General features: G+C 61.0%; 2 protein-coding genes across 10 annotated transcripts in view; one reads left to right on the forward strand and one right to left on the reverse strand.

The window, feature by feature from the left end:
- The first annotated feature begins 2,350 nt into the window (after positions 1-2,350).
- MCRS1 (microspherule protein 1) lies at positions 2,351-7,151 on the forward strand. Its single transcript, XM_037371279.1, has 14 exons — positions 2,351-2,453; positions 2,721-2,801; positions 3,244-3,373; positions 3,735-3,873; positions 3,967-4,125; positions 4,256-4,365; positions 4,457-4,565; positions 5,106-5,244; positions 5,321-5,396; positions 6,266-6,381; positions 6,468-6,550; positions 6,656-6,743; positions 6,839-6,966; positions 7,065-7,151. Exons 1-14 carry the CDS (start codon positions 2,351-2,353, stop codon positions 7,149-7,151), a joined length of 1,548 nt encoding a protein of 515 aa, XP_037227176.1.
- Positions 7,152-9,245: 2,094 nt separating this feature from the next.
- The window catches only part of SPATS2 (spermatogenesis associated serine rich 2), a 32,031-nt gene continuing 22,168 nt past the window's right edge, over positions 9,246-19,108 (reverse strand). For 7 of the 9 annotated variants that reach the window (XM_037370744.1, XM_037370737.1, XM_037370736.1 and 4 more), the window contains 6 exons: positions 18,854-18,989; positions 13,442-13,500; positions 12,682-12,791; positions 11,006-11,108; positions 10,351-10,571; positions 9,246-9,687 (listed from right to left, as the gene is read on the reverse strand). In XM_037370744.1, coding sequence (XP_037226641.1) covers positions 9,421-9,687; positions 10,351-10,571; positions 11,006-11,108; positions 12,682-12,791; positions 13,442-13,500; positions 18,854-18,989 — 896 coding nt within the window. In that variant the 3' untranslated portion in view covers positions 9,246-9,420. The remainder of the gene's footprint in view (positions 9,688-10,350; positions 10,572-11,005; positions 11,109-12,681; positions 12,792-13,441; positions 13,501-18,853; positions 18,990-19,108) is intronic. The other 2 variants (XM_037370740.1, XM_037370739.1) reach the window with 1 other exon arrangement.

Consider the following 19,108-nt stretch of genomic DNA (forward strand, 5'->3'; position numbering starts at 1 on the left):
CCAGACTGGGACATACTGGCTTTGCAGTGCCCAGACTGGGACATACTGGGTTTGCAGTGCCCAGACTGGGACATACTGGGTTTGCAGTGCCCAGATGGGACATACTGGGTTTGCAGTGCCCGACCTGGGACATTCTGGGGTTTGCAGTGCCCAAACTGGGACATACTGGGTTTGCAGTGCCCAAACTGGGACATACTGGGTTTGCAGTGCCCAGACTGGGACATACTGGGTTTGCAGTGCCCGACCTGGGACATTCTGGGGTTTGCAGTGCCCAAACTGGGACATACTGGGGTTTGCAGTGCCCAGACTGGGACATACTGGGTTTGCAGTGCCCGAACTGGGACATACTGGGTTTGCAGTGCCCGAGCTGGGACATAGTGGGTTTGCAGTGCCCAAACTGGGACAAACTGGGGTTTGCAGTGCCCGAGCTGGGACATAGTGGGTTTGCAGTGTCCAAACTGGGACATACTGGGGTTTGCAGTGCCCAGACTGGGACATACTGGGGTTTGCAGTGCCCGAACTGGGACATACTGGGGTTTGCAGTGCCCAGACTGGGACATAGTGGGTTTGCAGTGCCCAAACTGGGACATACTGGGGTTTGCAGTGCCTGAACTGGGATGTGTGAGGTTTTGCAGTGCCCGACCTGGGACATACTGGGTTTGCATTGCCCAGACTGGGACATACTGGGGTTTGCAGTGCCCAGACTGGGACATGCTGTGTTTGCAGTACCCAGACTGGGACATACTGGGGTTTGCAGTGCCCAGACTGGGACAAACTGGGGTTTGTAGTGCCCGAGCTGGGACATACTGGGTTTGCAGTGTCCGAACTGGGACATACTGGGGTTTGCAGTGCCCAAACTGGGACATACTGGGTTTGCATTGCCCAGACTGGGACATACTGGGGTTTGCCGTGCCCAGACTGGGACCATACTGGGGTTTGCAGGCCCAAACTGGGATCATCTGGGTTTGCATTGCACAGACTGGTACATCTGGGTTTTCTAGTGCCCGGATGGAAATACTGGGGTTTGAAGTGCCTGACTGGGAACATACTGGGGTTGCAGTGCTTGAACGGGATGTGTGATGTTTGCAGTGCCCGAACTGGGACATCTGGGTTGCATTGCCCAGACTGGGCACATACTGGGGTTTGCAAGTGCCCAGACTGGGACCATCCTGGGGTTTGCAGTGCCCAGACTGGGACATGCTGTGTTTGCAGTGCCCAAACTGGGACATACTGGGTTTGCAGTGCCCAAACTGGGACATACTGGGTTTGCATTGCCCAGACTGGGACATAGTGGGTTTGCCGTGCCCAGACTGGGATGTACTGGGTTTGCAGTGCCCGAACTGGGACGTACTGGGTTTGCAGTGCCCAAACTGGGACATACTGGGGTTTGCAGTACCCAAACTGGGACATACTGGGTTTGCATTGCACAGACTGGGACATACTGGGTTTGCAGTGCCCGGACTGGGACATACTGGGGTTTGCAGTGCCCAAACTGGGACATACTGGGGTTTGCAGTGCCCAGACTGGGACATACTGGGTTTGCATTGCCCAGACTGGGACATACTGGGTTTGCAGTGCCCAAACTGGGACATACTGGGGTTTGCAGTGCCCAGACTGGGACATACTGGGTTTGCAGTGCCCAAACTGGGACATACTGGGGTTTGCAGTGCCCAAACTGGGACATACTGGGTTTGCATTGCCCGAACTGGGACATACTGGGTTTGCAGTGCCAGCACAACCCCCCCGTGCCCCCTGCCCTTCGGGGCCGAGCCGGGGTGACCCCGGGGGGGCCCTGACTCGCCGCCCCCCGCAGCTGGGCTTCTTCCGCCGGGCCCGCTCCGCGCCGCCGGCCGTGCCGCAGTACCACGCCGTGAAGATCCCGCGGGAGGAGCGGCAGCAGTTCCGCGAGGAGAAGACGGGCACCATCCAACGGAAGGAGTGGGCCGCCAACCCCCGCCCGGCCAGCGACGGCCACCTCACCCCCAGCTCGGCCTAGGCCCTCGGCCCGGCCGTGGGGCCGCCGTGGGGCCGGCGCGGGGGGCACCGGAGACGGGACCCTCCTCCGTGGCGGTGCCCTGGGAAGGAGCCAGCGGGGCACAACGCGTTGGCCAGCGCACACGGGATGGATCGTACCGTGGGACGGGGCCATTGGCCCCACGGAGGGGCTCGGCCCCACGGAGGGGTCGGCCTCATGGGGGGGACTCGGACCCATGGGGGGGCTCGGCCCCATGGCGGGGGGCTCGGCCCCACAGCGATGCTCAACTCAATAAAAGAACCAGCTCCTCCGACAAAGACCATGTCCCTTCCTGGGGGTGTCGGCCATGCTGGGTGAGGCCCCATGGGGGCCGCCATGATGGGTGTGGCCGTGGGGCTGGAGGTCGCCATGATGGGTGTGGGTGGGGGGTGCCGCCATGATGGCGGCGGCCTTAGCGGCGGGCGGCAGCGCTGCAGGGGTCGGCCCGAGGGCTGTCTGCCGGGATAACGGGCCGTGTCCCCGTCCCCATCCTCATCCCCCTCCCCGCGGGCTGGGCCTGGCCGCCCCCGCCCCGCCAGGAACGGCGGTTCACAGCGGAGGAGGCGCGGCTCTGCCCTTAGCCAAGATGGCGGCGCCCGGAGCTAAGATGGCGCCGCGCCGCGGGGAACGCGCGGAGCTTTCAAGATGGCGGCGCCCTGTGCGGCTTCGGCGCGCTTGATGTGACGTCACCTCCTACTTCCGGGAGGTATCCGGAAGTGGCGCCGTCCATGGAGGCGGCCGGGTGGACGCCGTCGCGGGGCGGCTGGAGCCTCCGCTCCCGGGGATGGTGAGGCCGCGGCGGCGGCACCGGGGCCGGCACCGGCTGCTCTGGGGGGGCTGCCCCGCGGGAGGCGGCGGCCGGGGCGGGGGGATGGAGCCGGGTCCTCCCCGGCGCGGGGGCGTTTGGCTGGGGGACCTCGACAGGGCCCTGCGCCCCACCCCCCCCAGCCCCGCCGTGTCCCCCCTGCCCCCTCCTGGGGTCGCCCCGGTGTCCCCCCTCTCCCCTCCTTTGGTCACCCAGGTGTCCCTGGCGTGTCCCTCGGCCCCCCGCGCCCCCTCCCTTCCCCCTCTGTGTCCCCCTACGCCCCACAGGGTTGAGCCCCCCGCCCCAGGCTGCCCCCCCAGGGTGTGGTGGGGGGCGCAGAGGTCCCGGCTGCCCCACAGCCCTGCGGGTGGGCTCTGGGGGGGGGTGGGCAGTTGGGGACCCCCACCTCCTGTGTCCCCTCCAGACGTGCTGCTCTCCGGACTGATGGCGTCGGGCGCGACGAGCCGCTCCGAGGACGAGGAGTCGCTGGCGGGGCAGAAGCGGGGCCCGGCCCAGGCCTCGGGCGCCATCCCCAAGCGCCGCAGCTCCTCGCGGTACGTGGGGGGGGGGAGACGGGGGGCGTGGGGCTGAGGTTGACCCCCCTGCCCACCCCCCCTGCCTTCCCCTGCTGCCCATCCCCCTGCCTGCCCCACTGCCTGCTGCCCCCCTGCCCACTCCCCTGCCAGCCTGTGCCCCCCTGCCCCCTCCTTGCCCCTTCTGCCCCCCCCCCCCGGCCTGCTGCCCCCCCCGCCTGCCTGCCTGTGCCCTGCTGCCCTCTCCTGCTGCCTTCCCTCCCTGTCTGCCCCCCCCCCGCCCCCCGCTGCCTTCGCCCCTGCCCGCCCCCTGCCCGCCGCCTGCCTGTGGTAGGGGGCAGCCCGCGGGCCCCGGGACTCGGAGCCGTCTCGTTTCCTCCAGGTTCATCAAGCGGAAGAAGTTTGACGATGAGCTGGTAGAGAGCAGCCTGGCCAAATCCTCCAGCCGGGCCAAGGGCGCTGCCGGCGTCGAGCCCGGCCGCTGCTCGGGCAGCGAGCCTTCCTCCAGCGAGAAGAAGAAGGTGAGGGGCCAGCCGTGGGGGGCGGGGCGGGGGGGTCTGGGAAGCTCAGAGAGCCCCCAAACCCCCATTTCTCCCCCTCCCCCCCCCTCCCAGGTCTCCAAGTCTGTGTCCACCCCCATCGCGCCCAGCCCGGTGCCGACCCCCGGCCTCGCCAAGCGGATGAAGAAGAGCAAACAGCCCCTGCAGGTGACCAAGGACCTGGGCCGCTGGAAACCCGCCGACGACCTTCTGCTCATTAACGCCGTGCTGCAGGTAACGACCCCCGGGGGGGGGTGGTGCGGGGCTGCCTGTCCCCTGGGGACCCTGGCAGGGACGTGTTTGCCACCCCTGCGTTTCGGGGTGGCCCCCAGGGCCTGTCCCCTCAGCCCGGTGGCTTTTCCAGACCAACGACTTGACATCCGTTCACTTGGGCGTCAAGTTCAGCTGCCGCTTCAACCTGCGGGAGATCCAGGAGCGGTGGTACGCGCTCCTCTACGACCCCATCATCTCCAAGTGAGTGTGGGGTGGGTCTGGAGGGGGCAGAGCCACCCTGGGGGGGGGACAGGGGGGGCTCTCACACCGCCTCCCCGCCCCCCCACCGCAGGCTGGCCTGCCAGGCCATGCGGCAGCTGCACCCCGAGGCCATCGCCGCCATCCAGAGCAAAGTGCTTTTCAGCAAAGCCGAGGAGCAGCTGCTGAACAAGGTGGGATCGGTAAGAGCTGGCCGGGAGCGCGGTGGGGTGGGGGGCTCCAGGTTGGGGTGTGAGGGTCCTGGGTGCCATGTGTGTCCCCTCCTCTGGGTGTGGGGCTCTGGGTGGGGGTCCTGGGTGGCCTGTGTCCCCCCTTCTCTGGGGTGGGGGGCTCCAGGTTGGGGTGTGGGGCTCTGGGTGGGGGTCCTGGGTGCCATGTGTCCCTCCTTATCGGGGTGTGGGGCTCTGGGTGGGGGTCCTGGGTGCCCTATGTCCCCCCTCCTCTGAGGTGGGGGGCTCCAGGTTGGGGTGTGGGGCTCTGGGTCGGGGTCCTGGGTGCCATGTGTCCCTCCTTCTCGGGGTGTGGGGCTCTCGTGGGGGTCCTGGGTGCCCTGTGTCCCCCCTCCTCTGGGGTGGGGGCTCCAGGTTGGGGTGTGGGGCTCTGGGTCGGGGTCCTGGGTGCCCTGTGTCCCCCCTCCTCTGGGGTGGGGGGCTCCAGGTTGGGGTGTGGGGCTCTGGGGGGGGTCCTGGGTGCCATGCGTCCCCCCTCCTTCCTCTCCGCAGACCAGCCAGCCCACGCTCGACACCTTCCAGGAGCTGCTCCACAAACATCCCGACGTTTTCTATCCCTCCCGGACAGCCAAGGCCCTGCAGCTCCACTGGCAGCTCATGAAGCAGTACTACCTGCTGGATGACCAGACCGGTGAGGCTAGGGGGGTCCCCCTGGCCCCCCCCGCCCCCCCTGCCCCCCCCAACTTCTCTTCTCCTGTTCCTTCCAGTGCAGCCCCTGCCCAAGGGGGACCAAGTGCTGAACTTCTCTGATGCCGAGGACATGCTTGATGACAACAAGCTGAAGTGAGGGTTTGGGGGGGGCTTGGGGGGGGGCTGGGCTGGGGGGTGTTGGGGGGCAGGAGGGTGTGGGGGTGTCACAGTCTTGATGGCGAGCTGAAGTGAGGTTTTGGGGGGCTGGGGGGGCACAGGGGGTGTGTGGGGTGTCACCGCCTCGACAGTGAGCTCAAGTGAGGTTTTGGGGGGCTGGGGGGGGGTATTGGGGGGAGGGGGGGTGCAGGGTGGTACCATCTCGACAGCGAGCTGAAATGATGTTTTGGGGGGCTGGGGTAGGGGGGACAGGAGGGTGTGGGGTGTCACAGTCTCGACGACGAGATGAAGTGAGGTTTTGGGGGGCTGCAGGGGGGCACAGGGGGTGTGTGGGGTGTCACAGTCTTGACAGTGAGCTGAAGTGAGGGTTTTGGGGGGCTGGGGGGGCAGGGGGGTGTTGGGGGGGCAGGAGGGTGTGGGGTGTCACAGTCTCGACGGCGAGATGTGAGGTTTTGGGGGGCTGCGGGGGGGATGACAGGGGGCAGTGGGGGGGACAAGGGGGGTGCAGGGTGGCACCTCGACAGCGAGCTGAAGTAAAGTTTTGGGGGGCTGGAGGGGTTTGGGGGGTGGCACTGTCTCGCCAACAAGCTGAAGTGAGGTTTGGGGGGGCTGGAATGGGGGGGTGCGGGGGGCACCGTCGTGAGGTTTGGGGGGCTGGGCGGGGGGGGGCATGCGGGGGGGGGGGCACAGTCTCATCCTGCCGCTTCTCCGCAGGGATGTGCGGACGAGGTGCTGGAGCACGGTGAGTCCAACCCGCTCCCCTCTGGGCAGCCCGAATGGGGGGAGGGGGGGAGAGACCCAGGACCCTCCCCCCAGGGTGGGGGCACCCCCCTCCCCTCCCCCAGCCCCCTTCCCCCCTTTTCCCCAGAGCTGACCGTGGCCGACCGGCGCCAGAAACGGGAGATCCGGCAGCTGGAGCAGGAGCTGCACAAGTGGCAGGTGCTGGTCGACAGCATCACGGGTGAGAGCTGGGAGGGGAGGGGGCTCCCCCCCCGTGTCGCCCCCGGCCCCCCAAGCCCCCTCACCCCCCCCCCATCCTTCCCACAGGGATGAGCTCTCCAGACTTCGACAGCCAAACGCTGGCCGTGCTGCGGGGCCGCATGGTGCGGTACCTGATGCGCTCCCGGGAGGTGAGTGCTGGGGCTGTGCCCCCGCCCCCAGGGACCCCCCCCCAACTCCTCAGGGATCCCCCCCCCCCCCCCCTTTCCCCCTGACGCTTCCCCCTCCCCCCACAGATCACCCTGGGCAGAGCCACAAAGGACAACCAGATCGACGTGGACCTGGCGCTGGAGGGACCAGCCTGGAAGATCTCCCGCAAGCAGGGTTAGGGGATCGGGGATCAGGGAGGGGGGCTGGAGCAGGGGGGGCTGTGCCCCCACCCCCCTTTCTCACCCCGTATCCCCCCCCTCCCCTTCCAGGCGTCATCAAGCTGAAGAATAACGGGGATTTCTTCATCGCTAACGAGGGCCGGCGCCCCATCTACATCGACGGGCGCCCCGTGCTGGGCGGCAACAAGTGGAAGCTGAACAACAACTCGGTGGTGGAGGTGAGGCCTGAGGGGGCTGGGGGTCCCCCTTTGACACCCCCCACCCCTCACATTCTGCCCCCCCCCGCTTACCCTTTGCCCCCCCCCCCCCCCACCAGATCGCCAGCCTCCGCTTCGTCTTCCTCATCAACCAGGACCTCATTGCCCTCATCAAGGCGGAGGCGGCCAAATTGGCCCAGCAGTGACAAGGAGGGGGGGGCTGCTCTGGTGTGTGCCCCCCCCCATGGCACACCGGGGGGTCCCCACAGCTCCCACTTTAGCACCGGGCCCCCTCAGCTGCCCCCCTGCGGGTGCTGAGCCCCTCCTGCCCCAGCAGATTGTCACCCTCCAATAAAGTATTTGCCCCCAGCCCACTGTGGGGGGGGTCCCTGGGGCCTGGGGACACCCGCGGGGGGGGGACACAAGCCCCCCCAGCTCCTGCAGTGTGTTCTTAGTCGCTCCTTTATTGAAAAAGGGGGGGAAGGGGGGGGTAGCATGGTCCCGTGGGGCTCGGGGAGCCCACTGAGTTTGGGGGATCCCGGGGGGGGGACGACGACGACAGGGCTGGGGTGCCTGAGTCACCGAGGGGGGCCTTGTTGGCTGTGCCGGGGGGCCGGGGGGGGGGGGGGGGCGCTGGGTTATTTTTACCGTTGGCACCGGTGGGAGCTCACTCTGCCTCATTTGCATACATTTGCATGGGAACAGCAGGGGGCGCTGCCGCCCACCCGCTCTCCCCGGGGGAGGCCGGCACCGGGCTCGGGGGGGGGGGGGCCCTTCCCAAGGACGGGCGAGATCCCGGGGGGCTGCAGCACCCCCACCCCCCGGCTCCGGTCCCGGCCCGGTGCCCCCCCGGCACGGCGGGGGCGGCGGGAGCCGGAACAGCGCCGGGGCCCCGAGTGTGGACCCCCACCCCCTCCCCTCCCCCGGGCCAAGCACCCGCCCGATCAGGCCGGGCGATCCCCGAGGGGTTCCCCGTGCGCAGCGCCGAGCATCACCCGGTGCCGGTCCCCGTCCCCATCCCGGTCCTGGTTCTCGTCCCAGGGATGCGCTGCGCTCCGCATCACCCGGTCCCGGTGCCGGTCCCGCCGTCCTGGGGATGCGCAGTGCCCAGCATCACCTGGTACCGGTTCCCGTCCCGGTCCTGGTCCGCATCCCAGGGATGCGCAGCGCCCGGTGCCGGTCCCCGATCCCGCCGTCCCGGGGATGCGCAGCGCCCAGCACCGCCCGGTGCCGCTCCGGGTCCCCATCCCGGTCCCGGGGGTGCGCAGCGCCGGTCCCGGTGCCCCGAGGCATCCCGGGCGATGGCGTCCTGGACGGCGTTTTGCGGTGCCAGGAGGCCCCGCATCGGCGACATCCCAGCGGCGGCTCCGCGCTGCCGCCACCCCGGGGCTCCCCCGCACCGGGCCCGGCCCCGGCCCCGACTCCGGGAGGGGCTGGCAGCGCCCGGGGGAGGGGGGGGGGGGGGCGGGGCGCACACAGCGGTACGGGGGAAGCAGCAGGGGGGCACCCGGGGCCATGGGGGGGGGGGGGGGGGGGGGCGGTTAAACCAAAAAAAAATATTGAATTTTAAAACCTCAACGTTAGGTTTTATTCAATTTATTCATCCAAGTCAGGCAAAAGTTGTAGTTAAAAAGGGGGGGGGGGGGGACACGGACGGACGGTAAAAAAAAAAAACAAAAAACGAGGGTGAAAACTGGGGGGGGGGGAAAGGGGGGGTGGGGTGTCAGGGCCCCCCCGGGAAGCAAGGAAGGAGCGCGCCGAGCACCGTGAGCACCGTCTTTATTCGTACAGTATTGGACTGTCGCCATCTCCCCCCGGGCTCCCCCCAGGATTAGCTCTGCTAATTGATATTGCTCTAAATTTAATTTAGGGGAGAGGGGGGAGGGGAAGGAAATAAACCCACCAGATCCCCCCCCCCAAACCTGAAATCCAGGGATCGGCCACGGGCGTGAGGTCCCGATCGCATCCTGCAGTGGAGGGGACCAGATTCCTGCTTGTCCCCAAAGGGGGGGGGGGGGGGGATACCCACAGCCCCCACCCCAGCCCCCATCCTCGCTGCCAGCACGAGGGAGGGGGCTGGTACCGGTTGCTCCTCCGCAGCGAGGCCGGATTGGTGCAGAAGAAAAAAGTTCCGACAAAAAACCCCAAAAAAACAGAAAAAAAAAAAAAAAAAAAAGGGTTTGGCCAGCGATTTTGCAGAGAAAAAAAGGGGATTTGGGGAGGGGGAAAAGCAAAGGGGAAAGGGTGTGTGTGTGTGTGAACCTGCTCAGAGGGTGAGAAAAACATAAAAGCAGCTGGGGCGGGGGGGAAAGGAAGGAAAAAAAAAAAAGGGGGGGGGGGAAGGAAAAAAAAAAGCCAAAAAGGCACGAAAAATGAGAAGTGTAAACTTTCCTTCGTTAGTATCCTAGCTAGGAGCTTCCTACAGTCTGGTTCTGAGGGGGGGGCTCGTGGCAGGGCGAGCCCTGGGGGGGGGGCTCAGGAGTTGGCCCCCTCCTGCCGACTGGCTCTGGGCTTGCGCTGGGGGAGCCCCCCCTTGGGCTGGGGGAACCCCCCCTTGGTCTCTGTGCCGGAGGGGGGGGGCCCCGGCTGTGGCGCGGGCTGAGGCGGGCCGGGGGGGCTGGGGGCAGGCGGGGGGGGCTGCCGGTTCCTCTGTCGGTTGCCGTTGTAGCGGCCGGGGGGGCCGATGTGGCGCTGGCCCTGGGCTTTGGGCCCCGCTGCCGCTCGCCGCTGCCCTGGGAAAGCCTGAAAGCGAAGGGGGGGGGGGGGTGAGAGAGGGAGGGGGGCTGCAAGCCGCTGCCTGCGACCCCGACCCCCCCCCCCCACCCGGTGCTGCATCCCCATCTCCCCTTTGTGGGAGGGGGGAAAGCCAAAGAGCAGAACCCTCAAAGCATGGAATTGTCACAGCATCGTCACGGCACCGTCATGGCATGGCTGTTCTGGGGGGTTCAGGTGCCCTCGACCCCCTGATGTCACATCCCCATCCCCCCTTCCTGGGAGGGGGGCAGGGGGGGGGAAGCCAAAAAGCAGAACCCCCAAAGCACGGGGCTGTCACGGCACCGTCACGGCACCATCATAGGACTGTCAGGGCACCGTCATGGCAAGGCTGTTCTGGGGGGTTCAGGCACCCTTGACCCCGCTGGTGCCCCTCACACCACATCCCCGGACCCCCTCTTCCTTGGTGGGGGGGTGGGGGGGGTGTTGGAGAAGCCAAAAAGCAGAACCCCCAAAACACAGAACTGTCACGGCACCGTCACGGCTGTTCTGGGGGGCTCAGACCCCCCTGACCCCGCTGCTGCACCCGAGTCCAGACACCAAAGGGCACCCAGTGGCCCAGGACCCGGGGGGGAGGGAGAGGAGCCCCAAAACACGAAGCAAGCCCCCCGCGCCGTGTCGGGGGGCGGTTACCTCTCTGGGGGGCTGCGGGGGGCGGCTGCCGGCGTTCCCCACGGCCGCCTCCGCCGAGGGTCTCTTGGCCGCGGTAAGGCTCGCAGCGGAGGCAGAGGCACAGGCGGGGGCAGAGGGAGCGGGGGTCTCGCTGGGACCGCTCAGGGACGCGGCGGTGACGGAGCTGCACCGCGAGCGGGTGGAGTAGCTGTTCTTGGGGTGGGAAACTGGAAGAGAAACATCTGGAAAATGGGTGTTGGAAGCGAACACCCCCCCCTCCCCCACCGTTCCCACTCCGGACCCTGCGGGCTCCAGCAGGGCTGGGGTGGGGGCAGCTCCCAGCTGGGGCCAAAGGCTCGGAGGGACGATGGAGATTTTTCTAGAACCCTCTCTCCACCAGAGGAAACAAAATGCCCGAAGCCCAGCGCTCCCAGTCGCACCACTATCAAGTTTTGGGGCACAGGGGATGGGTTTTGGTGATGGCGGGGGTGGCAAAGGGGGGCTGCCGCCTCGGCTCCCACCCCCCAGCCCAGCTCCCAGCCCAGCTCCCCCACCCGGCTCCCACCCCCCCAGCCCGGCTCCCACCCCCCCAGCCCGGCTCCCACCCCCCCAGCCCGGCTCCCACCCCCCCAGCCCGGCTCCCACCCCCATTCTCCCACCTCCCACCCCAGCTCACCTTGGCCGAACGAGGCGATGCTCTTCTTCAGCGCGTCGAGGTCGCACGTGAACCGCGCCACCCGGCCCAGGTCCTCATCATATTTCCGTTCGCTCACAAAGTGCTTTTAGAAAAAAAGGCAAAAAACCACCCCCCGTTAATCCGTTAATCCAGCCAGTGAATTACCAGGAAGGGAGAAGGGAGGTGCAAACCTCCCAGTTTAGCCCAGAATAGGCATCCAGTTGGGTGCTGCTTGAAAAAAAAAAAAAAAAAAATCCTGATGGCTATGACGACTGCCAGAAATAGAAATTATTTTTTTATTATTATTTTGGGGGATTTTTTGGATTTTTGGGGGGATTTTTTTTTTTTTTCCCCAGCCCATACACCAACAGCCTCCCCCAGCCAAACTCAATCCGCTCTGCCCAGCTCCAGGGTCTCCGGACCCTCACAGGGACACCACCCGGTTTTCTCCGCTGCACTAATCCTGCCGCGGAGGCGGAACAGTTCCAGTTTCCCAACTGGAGTTTTAATTGATGTAACTTCCCCCTGACCTCTCGTGGCAGGAGCCGGCGTGCCGGGGCAGCAGGAGCGTTTTATGGAATACAAAAGTCATGGGCAGGCAGCGGGGAGGCTCTCCCGAGCCAGGGGAGAAGGGACAGAGGTCAGCCTACCCCGGCCGGAGGTTTTCACAACGGCGTCGGGGTGGTACAAACCAAATTATTTTAAATTAAGGTGTCCCGGGATCCTGCTGCGTGGCTGCGGGCAGCAGCGTGCAGAGCACTGGCGGTAAATTCCAGAACTGGGGATGCGAGGAAAGAATTGTGCGTGGCACAGAATGGCATCTGGGAGTAGCAGACACCCAGGGGGTTACTGCAAGACCGATACGAGCAGAACGGAAAGGGTAAGGACCATGGAAATGATTCCAAAAAAAAAAAAAGTGAGGTAACTGCAGAATGGACCAAGAAAACCAGTATGAAATCAAGAGCCCACCAGGCTGCGTTTGGGGAGCGGGTACTGGGTGGCACGGGTATAATGGAATGGAGAGGACAAGGACCATGGAAATGATTCAAAAAAAAAAAAATGAGGAAAGGATAAGAACCATAGAAATTATTCCAAAAAAATGGAGGTAACTGCAGAAGGTGGCCAGCCCAGCAATCAAGAAAACCAGTATGAAATCAAGAACCCCCCAGGAAAACCAGTACAAAATCCACAAGGCTGGGTTTGGGGAGCAGGTGCTGAGTGGCACAGGTGTAACTGGGGTGCACGTAACAGAGAGGACAAGGACCATGGAAATTATTAAAAAAAAAATAATTAAAAAAAATGAGGTAACTGCAGAAGGTGGCCAGTCCGGTGACCAAGAAAACCAGTATGAAATCAAAAGCCCACCAGGCTGGATTTGGAGAGCGGGTACTGGGTGGTACGGGTGTAACTGGGATGCGTGATCTGGGGGAGGGGTCCCTCCTGGGAGGCGCTCAGCTGGGGCTGCTCTGCAGGTCGGGATAAAGAAATCCCTTATTTACGCAGCAAATTGGCGACTCGTTTTCTCTGAGCAGGAACCTGGGGCTGGACCCTGCTGGGGTGACACCCACGCGATTCCCACCGCGGACTGGGCGGCAGCTGCCCAAATCCGGCCAGTTTGGGTGAGATTTGGGTGAAATTAGGACTAGGTTGGATGAGGCAGGGTGCCAAAACCTCACCTTTATGTCAGCCCTGAGCTCAACCAGCTGTTCCTCCGACATTCGCACCGCCACGTCAGTCAGCTTCTTCAGGGCTTCTGCCTTCTTCTGGCGGCTGACGAGAATTTCCACTGAAAAACGAGACGGCGGCTTAGGCAGCATCCAGCGTGAAAGCAGCCCAGCGCCACGCACAGCACCTTAGGGATAAACACCACCACCCCCCCCCCACCCCCAGCTCTGTGCCAACTGCATGCACCCCCAGCCTCCCCCCCAAAAAAATGATTTAAGCTTCCAGACACAGATTGAACCTGAGCAGACTCAAGAGGGGCACAACACGCAGCTTTGGTAAAAGCTTTGTTGTCCGCCCCCCCCCCCCCCCGCCCCCGCCATCCCCAGCCACGGGTTCAGTGCACCCCCTGAATGCCGGGGCTCAGCGCTGCTGGTGTGGGTGGCCCCATGGATCGTTTCCCACCCGCACCAGACGAGCTGAGGACGCCTTTTCCAGTTTCCCAGGAATGCCGAGATGATCGGGAATAGCCTTGGTTTGTGTCCCACCGTCGAGCGGGGCAGTGGCCTCCAAGAGGACGGTTTGTGACCGTCTACATGGCTACCTCGAGCCAAGGGGCAAGTTTTGGCTGGGCACAGAACCCCGTATTTTGGAACAGCAGGAGCAGGAGGTAAATCCCAGAAATCTGGTGGTGGTGGTGGGGGGTTGTCCCTCCAGAACGCAACACCTACAGCTCTTCAGGTGGGTGTTTGTTGGGAGAAAAAAGGGTCTTACTTGCTTCTGCTTTCACTTTGTCCATTTCAGCCAGCAAAGCCACCTCCCGATCCATAAGGCTGAAAGGGGAAGGAAGGAAGAAAAAAAAAAAAAAAAAGAGACAATAAATAACTAAAATACAACCAAACAGAGAAAACCAGAAGAGATTTTAGTATTAAACAAAGAAACCCTAGTGCAAGAAGAGCAGCGGGAAGGTTTCCAGGCGTGCCGGGCAGCGGGGAGAGCCCGGCAGATGGCAGCAGGATCCCAGCGCTCCGCACAGGAGCTCCAGCTTTTGTTCTGGAAGCCAGGAGTTGTGCGCAGGTTTGGCTGGCGTGAAACTTGCTCAAGCTCAGGTCAGCATCGTCGACAAACCGCCGGGTACATGGTCACCTTACTCCGATAAAAGTCAAAGCCACCTTGGCAAGGGGAGAGGGAGCAGCAGCCGTGGCGCTGGGGGAAGCTGCGCTTTGCTGGACCTTATTCCCCTCCCTGCCCACCCCCCCCCCCCCCCCCCCCAAAAAAAAAAAAAATAGGGCATGATGTTTTAGAGTCACTCAAAATAAATAAAAATACCCTAACGAGCTGCAGAGCAGGATGAGGATCCTGGCAGGAGCGGGATGCCGGGCACGCAGGCATCCGTGCCACGTTGCGAAGGCATCGACCGACCGCGACGCTTTGCCCTTATGCCCTCGTTAATTTATTTAAGCCAACCGAATCGGCTCACTAATCCAGAAACCTGAATCCCGGCACTCCGTGCCACTTCTTGGGATGCCAAGAGGGTCAAGAGAGGGCACAGCCTTCCACAGGGCGCAGCGCTACAAGGCCACCTGACCTCCTGCCATATCCCACCACACAGAGCCAGCCAGATCCACCACCTGGGAATCTCTTCCCGGCTGAGGGGTTTTGGACCATGGAGGGAACACCTGAGCGGGTCACAGCGAAGCATCTCGGCTCATCAGGAGGCTCCAGCTTGCCTCAAGTGTGTCTGTTGCCATGAGACCGCGATTCCCCCCCCCCAGAGACCATGGCAGCAGCCTTTACGCAAGCAAAACCGGCCAAATTTAGCAAATGCAGACGATGGAGCATCCTCCAGGAAGGCAGAGCCAGCCAGGGAGCTCCCCACATCCACCGCTGCCTTGCAAAGAGGCTTCTTGCCCCTGGAGATGTGCACACCGAGGAACTCTGCTCACCGCAAAAGCAGAAGAAACACCAGTCCTCCCATTTTGGACAGGGGCAGGTACTGGTTGTTCATCCTAAGGAGTCCAGAGCTTTGCAAACAGGCTGCAAATGCCTTTTTTTTTTTTTTTTTTTTTTTTTGGTGGTTCCCTCAAAGCTACGCCTCCGCCGCAGCTCACCTTCTGCAAGCGGCTTGAAATCATTCAACAGCCAAGCTTATTAATAGGGCTCGTTTCGGTTTTTGCTTGCTAAATATAAAAGCAGAGTCTTCCCCTCACACGCCGGCTGCGTGATGCTCGCAGCAGACACTAAATGGTACTCGGAGAGAGAGAGGTACCCGCAGCGCACGAGGTCAGCCCTTCCACGGTGACCACAGGGGTTGGTTTTGGTTTTTTGAGTCAGAAAGGTTCGCTTGAAAATAGGAAGAATATTTATCTTAGCGACCAGCTGAAAAGGGAAGCCGCAGAGCATCTGAAATGCAAACTCAACCCACCGCTCGCCCGCTCCTCTGCATGTCAGAGAGGGTTGAGGCAAGATCAATTTCAACAATTCCCTCTGAACAGCAGCTTTGACATTTGGCTTCTTCTGTTGATTTATCGCTCTGTCCATCTGCTTTTTCAGGGCAGGAATTGTTTCTGCTCGTAACACAGCGGGGGCCTGATCCAGGTCAGGCACAACTCAGCCCAATCCCACAAATAAAACGACACGTGTCAAAAGCGATGCTAAGAAGACTTCTCCTTGTTTCCAGCCATCCCCTGAGCGACAAAACCAGGCTCCGCAACGCTGCCGGGCAGGGTACAAGGGTGATCCCCCAGCTGCCCCCCTGCCCAGACCCACGTCAGCAGCAGGAATCCCCCTCCCCCTGGAGCTGGGGAGAGAAACGGGTGGGAATGTGGCCTTAATGATTAATTAATTAAAAGTGCAGGAACAGAACTCCTCCTTGAATACACAGGCGCACGCCCAGCTCCGGCAGAGCCAGCACCCACCATCACACGGGCTGTTTCGGGCTGGTTCCGCCAGGCTGCCAGCCCAGATCATCGCTTGCGTCCCTTTGTAATTTAATTTACTCAGCAGAGCTCAGCTGGAGTCCTTTACCCAATTTTACAGTTGGGCTGGCTGAGGAACAGAGGTCAAGCGGCTTTGCCTGAGGTTGGTGTGACGAGTGACTCTGCTCAGACCTCGCTGCTCCTCGTCAAACAAACTCCCTTCCTTCTGCCAGATCCGTTTGGAAACACGCCCGCCCTTCCCGACTGCTCTGTCCTGGGATGAGACCCCGCGGGGGACGCCTGGCCCTGCCAGGGGGACCGGGCTGTAAGGACATTTAAGAAGCACAGAAGGAAGAAAAAAGGGGAAGCGGATAAAGCGGTAACTGCTGAAGGTGAAACGATGCCAAACGCGCAGTGGTGACCCAAAAGATGCTCTCAGCTGCCAGCCAGCTCCACCTGCAAGATATTTTCTGTTTGTGAAAGACAACGGCTCTTTGGCCAAGCCCCGCTAAGGGGTTTGGGGTCACTTTTCCTCGGGGTTGAAACGCGATCCAAGGCGGACGGCGATGGAAGGTGGCTGGCAGCACGCCTGGCAGCTCTGCCACGAGGAAATCGGGGCGGGGGGGGGGGTGGTGGTGGTGTGGATCTCGGGGGTGGGAAAGCTCGAACCCGGCTCCACAGCCCCCTCAGCACTGAAACTGAACTTACCCACACCGCTCGTAAAGGCTGAGGGCTTCTTCCACCCCCCAAGATGTGCTACTCTCCCTGTCAGTGGATAACAACACACTCAGGAAATTAAGGACTACCAGGATTCTCCAGCTCAGGTTACCCCATCACCTCCAGCCCAGAGCAGCAAATCCCCTCCAAAGAGGAATCCGTACACGTGTCGCTCACCCAGGCTGGATTTCGGAGGCTGAGACAGGCACGACCCCAGCATCAGTCTCCTCCTTCACCCTCTACCTACCCACAGACCACAGGTCTCGGAAAAGCACGTCTAGCGAGAGAAGATGAAGGTCAAGAGCTCTAGGAAGCCTCGCTGACTAAAAGGACACCCGAAGGGCAGCCCTGACAGGCAGATGTTAAACCAGTTCAAGCTTTGCTACTTAAATAACCCGTTTCAGTTGACCAAACCTGCTTTGAAACCAGGTTTTCCTTCGGTAGAAAGCCAACTGGAGAGGGAATTATTCAGCAAGAGGATTTAACTATCGGATCCTGCCTTGTGCCGTCAGACTGAAAAATACACTAATTGTTCTCTGGGTCACGAAGGGAGTTGGATAAACAAGAAAAACCAACTAAGAAAAAGACGAAGGTGCAATTTACACCTCGGCTCACTGGCAACTGCATCACTTCTGGGAAAAGGAAAGCGAAGCTCTTTCGGCAGAGCCCCCGGCTGCGGAGTCACCGCTTATCAACGGCCCAGAGCCGGCATCCTGCTGGGCAGCTCCTTCACTTGGCATTTGTCAAAGGAGGTTCCCGGTGGCCCCGTTCCAGGCAGGCACTCGCCTCCCTCCCACCCGGAATCGCGTGTCCTGCTTCGCTGGCTGCAGCTCGGCTCACCGGAGCAACGGACTTGAGCCTTTAACCTTTCCGAACGTGACGCAAGTGTTTTTATAGATGATAACTAAGTCAAAGGGTGAGGAATGACTTGTATGGAACCAGACACGTTCGCCAAAAGAATGACATTTGGCACGCCAGGGAGAGGTTTCTACAGCTGTTGTAACTGTATAGAAAGGCAGAGAGGAAAAAAAAAACCCAACAAAAACCACAAAACAAAACAAAAAACCAACCAACTTAACAACAACCCACTGCACACAGTGATAATATTGAATCAGTATCGGTATTGACTCGGTAGACAAAGCCACTAACAAAGTCAGAAATACTCGTAAACCCAAACTTCCGTTAGGGCTACAAATCCCTCGGCTATCGACAGGTTAAATCCCTTTACATTGCACTTTTCCAAAAGACGGGAGGTGCTGGGAGCTCCACGTTCAGCTTGGAGAGCACAACTCAGCACAGAAACGAGGGTCAGGGCACACGGCCACCTTTAACCCTGCCCCTCTGCTTTGGCAGAGGCTCCTCGGGTGAGTTTAAAAGTCATCTAGAAACATTTTGGTCAGGATTTTTAGCACACGCTGAATTGAAGTCCAGGAGAGCATTCCACTTCCTTCAGGAGAAACCTTCCCGGTGGCAAAGTTCAACGCGAGTACAAGAAAAAAAAAAAAAAAAAGTCCACGCCGAACAACAAAATTTGCTGAAAGGCTTCAGAATCCAGCTCCCTACATCACCGCTAAACACTCCTGCCTCTGAGGCCACAAAATTTTCAGATGGGAGACAGCTTTTGACACGGATTTTGCAAATCTGCCAAATAGCTACTTCCATCCTTCAACAGGATAGCAGCATTTTAGTTACTCGTCAAACGTTCCTCACTTCAGGCAAGGAGAACCCTTTAGGCAGTTTCTTCTGAATATTTCTTTACCCAAAGCCATCATATTTGTATAACTAAGAACAATTTCTCGGTCAGCCAAGACAGGGAACGTATCTCATGTTAGGCTTTCTGCAATATTGTCTTAAAGCACTTGTCTCAACTAATAAAGACGTTCATTAAAAAAAAAAAATAAATAAAAAAGACCTGATTACACTCATCGGGAACATCATGCCCAGTATGAAAAGCTTGGCTGGGAACGGGGGAAGCAGTGCCGCACAAGATGATCTTTGATGTGTACTCACACCTTCAGAAGGATCCCTCTCTCTTCCATCTTCTACGTTTGGAAGATTTCAGATATAAATTTTGCTTCTAAAAGACAAACACTACTGCAGCCTGAGCTCCCCACCACTCTCCTTCTAGCACAGCTAATACCAGCACCTAACCAGTACGTTACTGGAGAGTTCCTCATCTTACCTGCGGCTAAAATGACTTTAGGATGGTCGGGACAACTGTTTGGTAAGAGACACGGAGCCCCAGTTCATCAACGACCCTGCTGGACACACCAAAGCCTCGACCCAGTCTATCAACACGCCACCGCATGTGAGGGACAAGGGCTGGAACCACAGGGTGGCAAAGATGCCTCCTAAAATCCACCGAGTACAGGACTTTGGACTCGGGTTTATTCTTTACGACCCGCTGAGCTCCCAGATGCTGAAGAACGGGGCTGGGGCAGCAGGGCACGCACAAACAAGTCATTAAGCTGCTTAAAAAAGCGGCAGACTTGTTCCAAATGTCTCGGTCTTACGCCTTAACCACCTGGGTCCGGCCCTCCAGTTAACTCACCTACTCTGCAGTTCAGCAAAGGCTTGCTTCATCTTCTTAATGGAAGCATCCATCTCCTCCTTCACCACCACCCGGTACCGAGCCAGCGAAACGGTGCAGCGCTGGAGATCCTTCACTGATTTTTCAATATTAGAACCTACCAAGAGACAAGAGCGAACTCAAACAGCCGTGTCAATCACATCGCTAAATCCTCCCAGCAGGGATACATCTAAAGACATCTCCCCCTTCTTTCTTTGAAAACGATACACTGCTTGG

The sequence above is a fragment of the Falco rusticolus genome, chromosome 19 (assembly GCF_015220075.1).
Source record: "Falco rusticolus isolate bFalRus1 chromosome 19, bFalRus1.pri, whole genome shotgun sequence".
In the NCBI taxonomy this organism is placed as follows: Eukaryota; Metazoa; Chordata; class Aves; order Falconiformes; family Falconidae; genus Falco; species Falco rusticolus.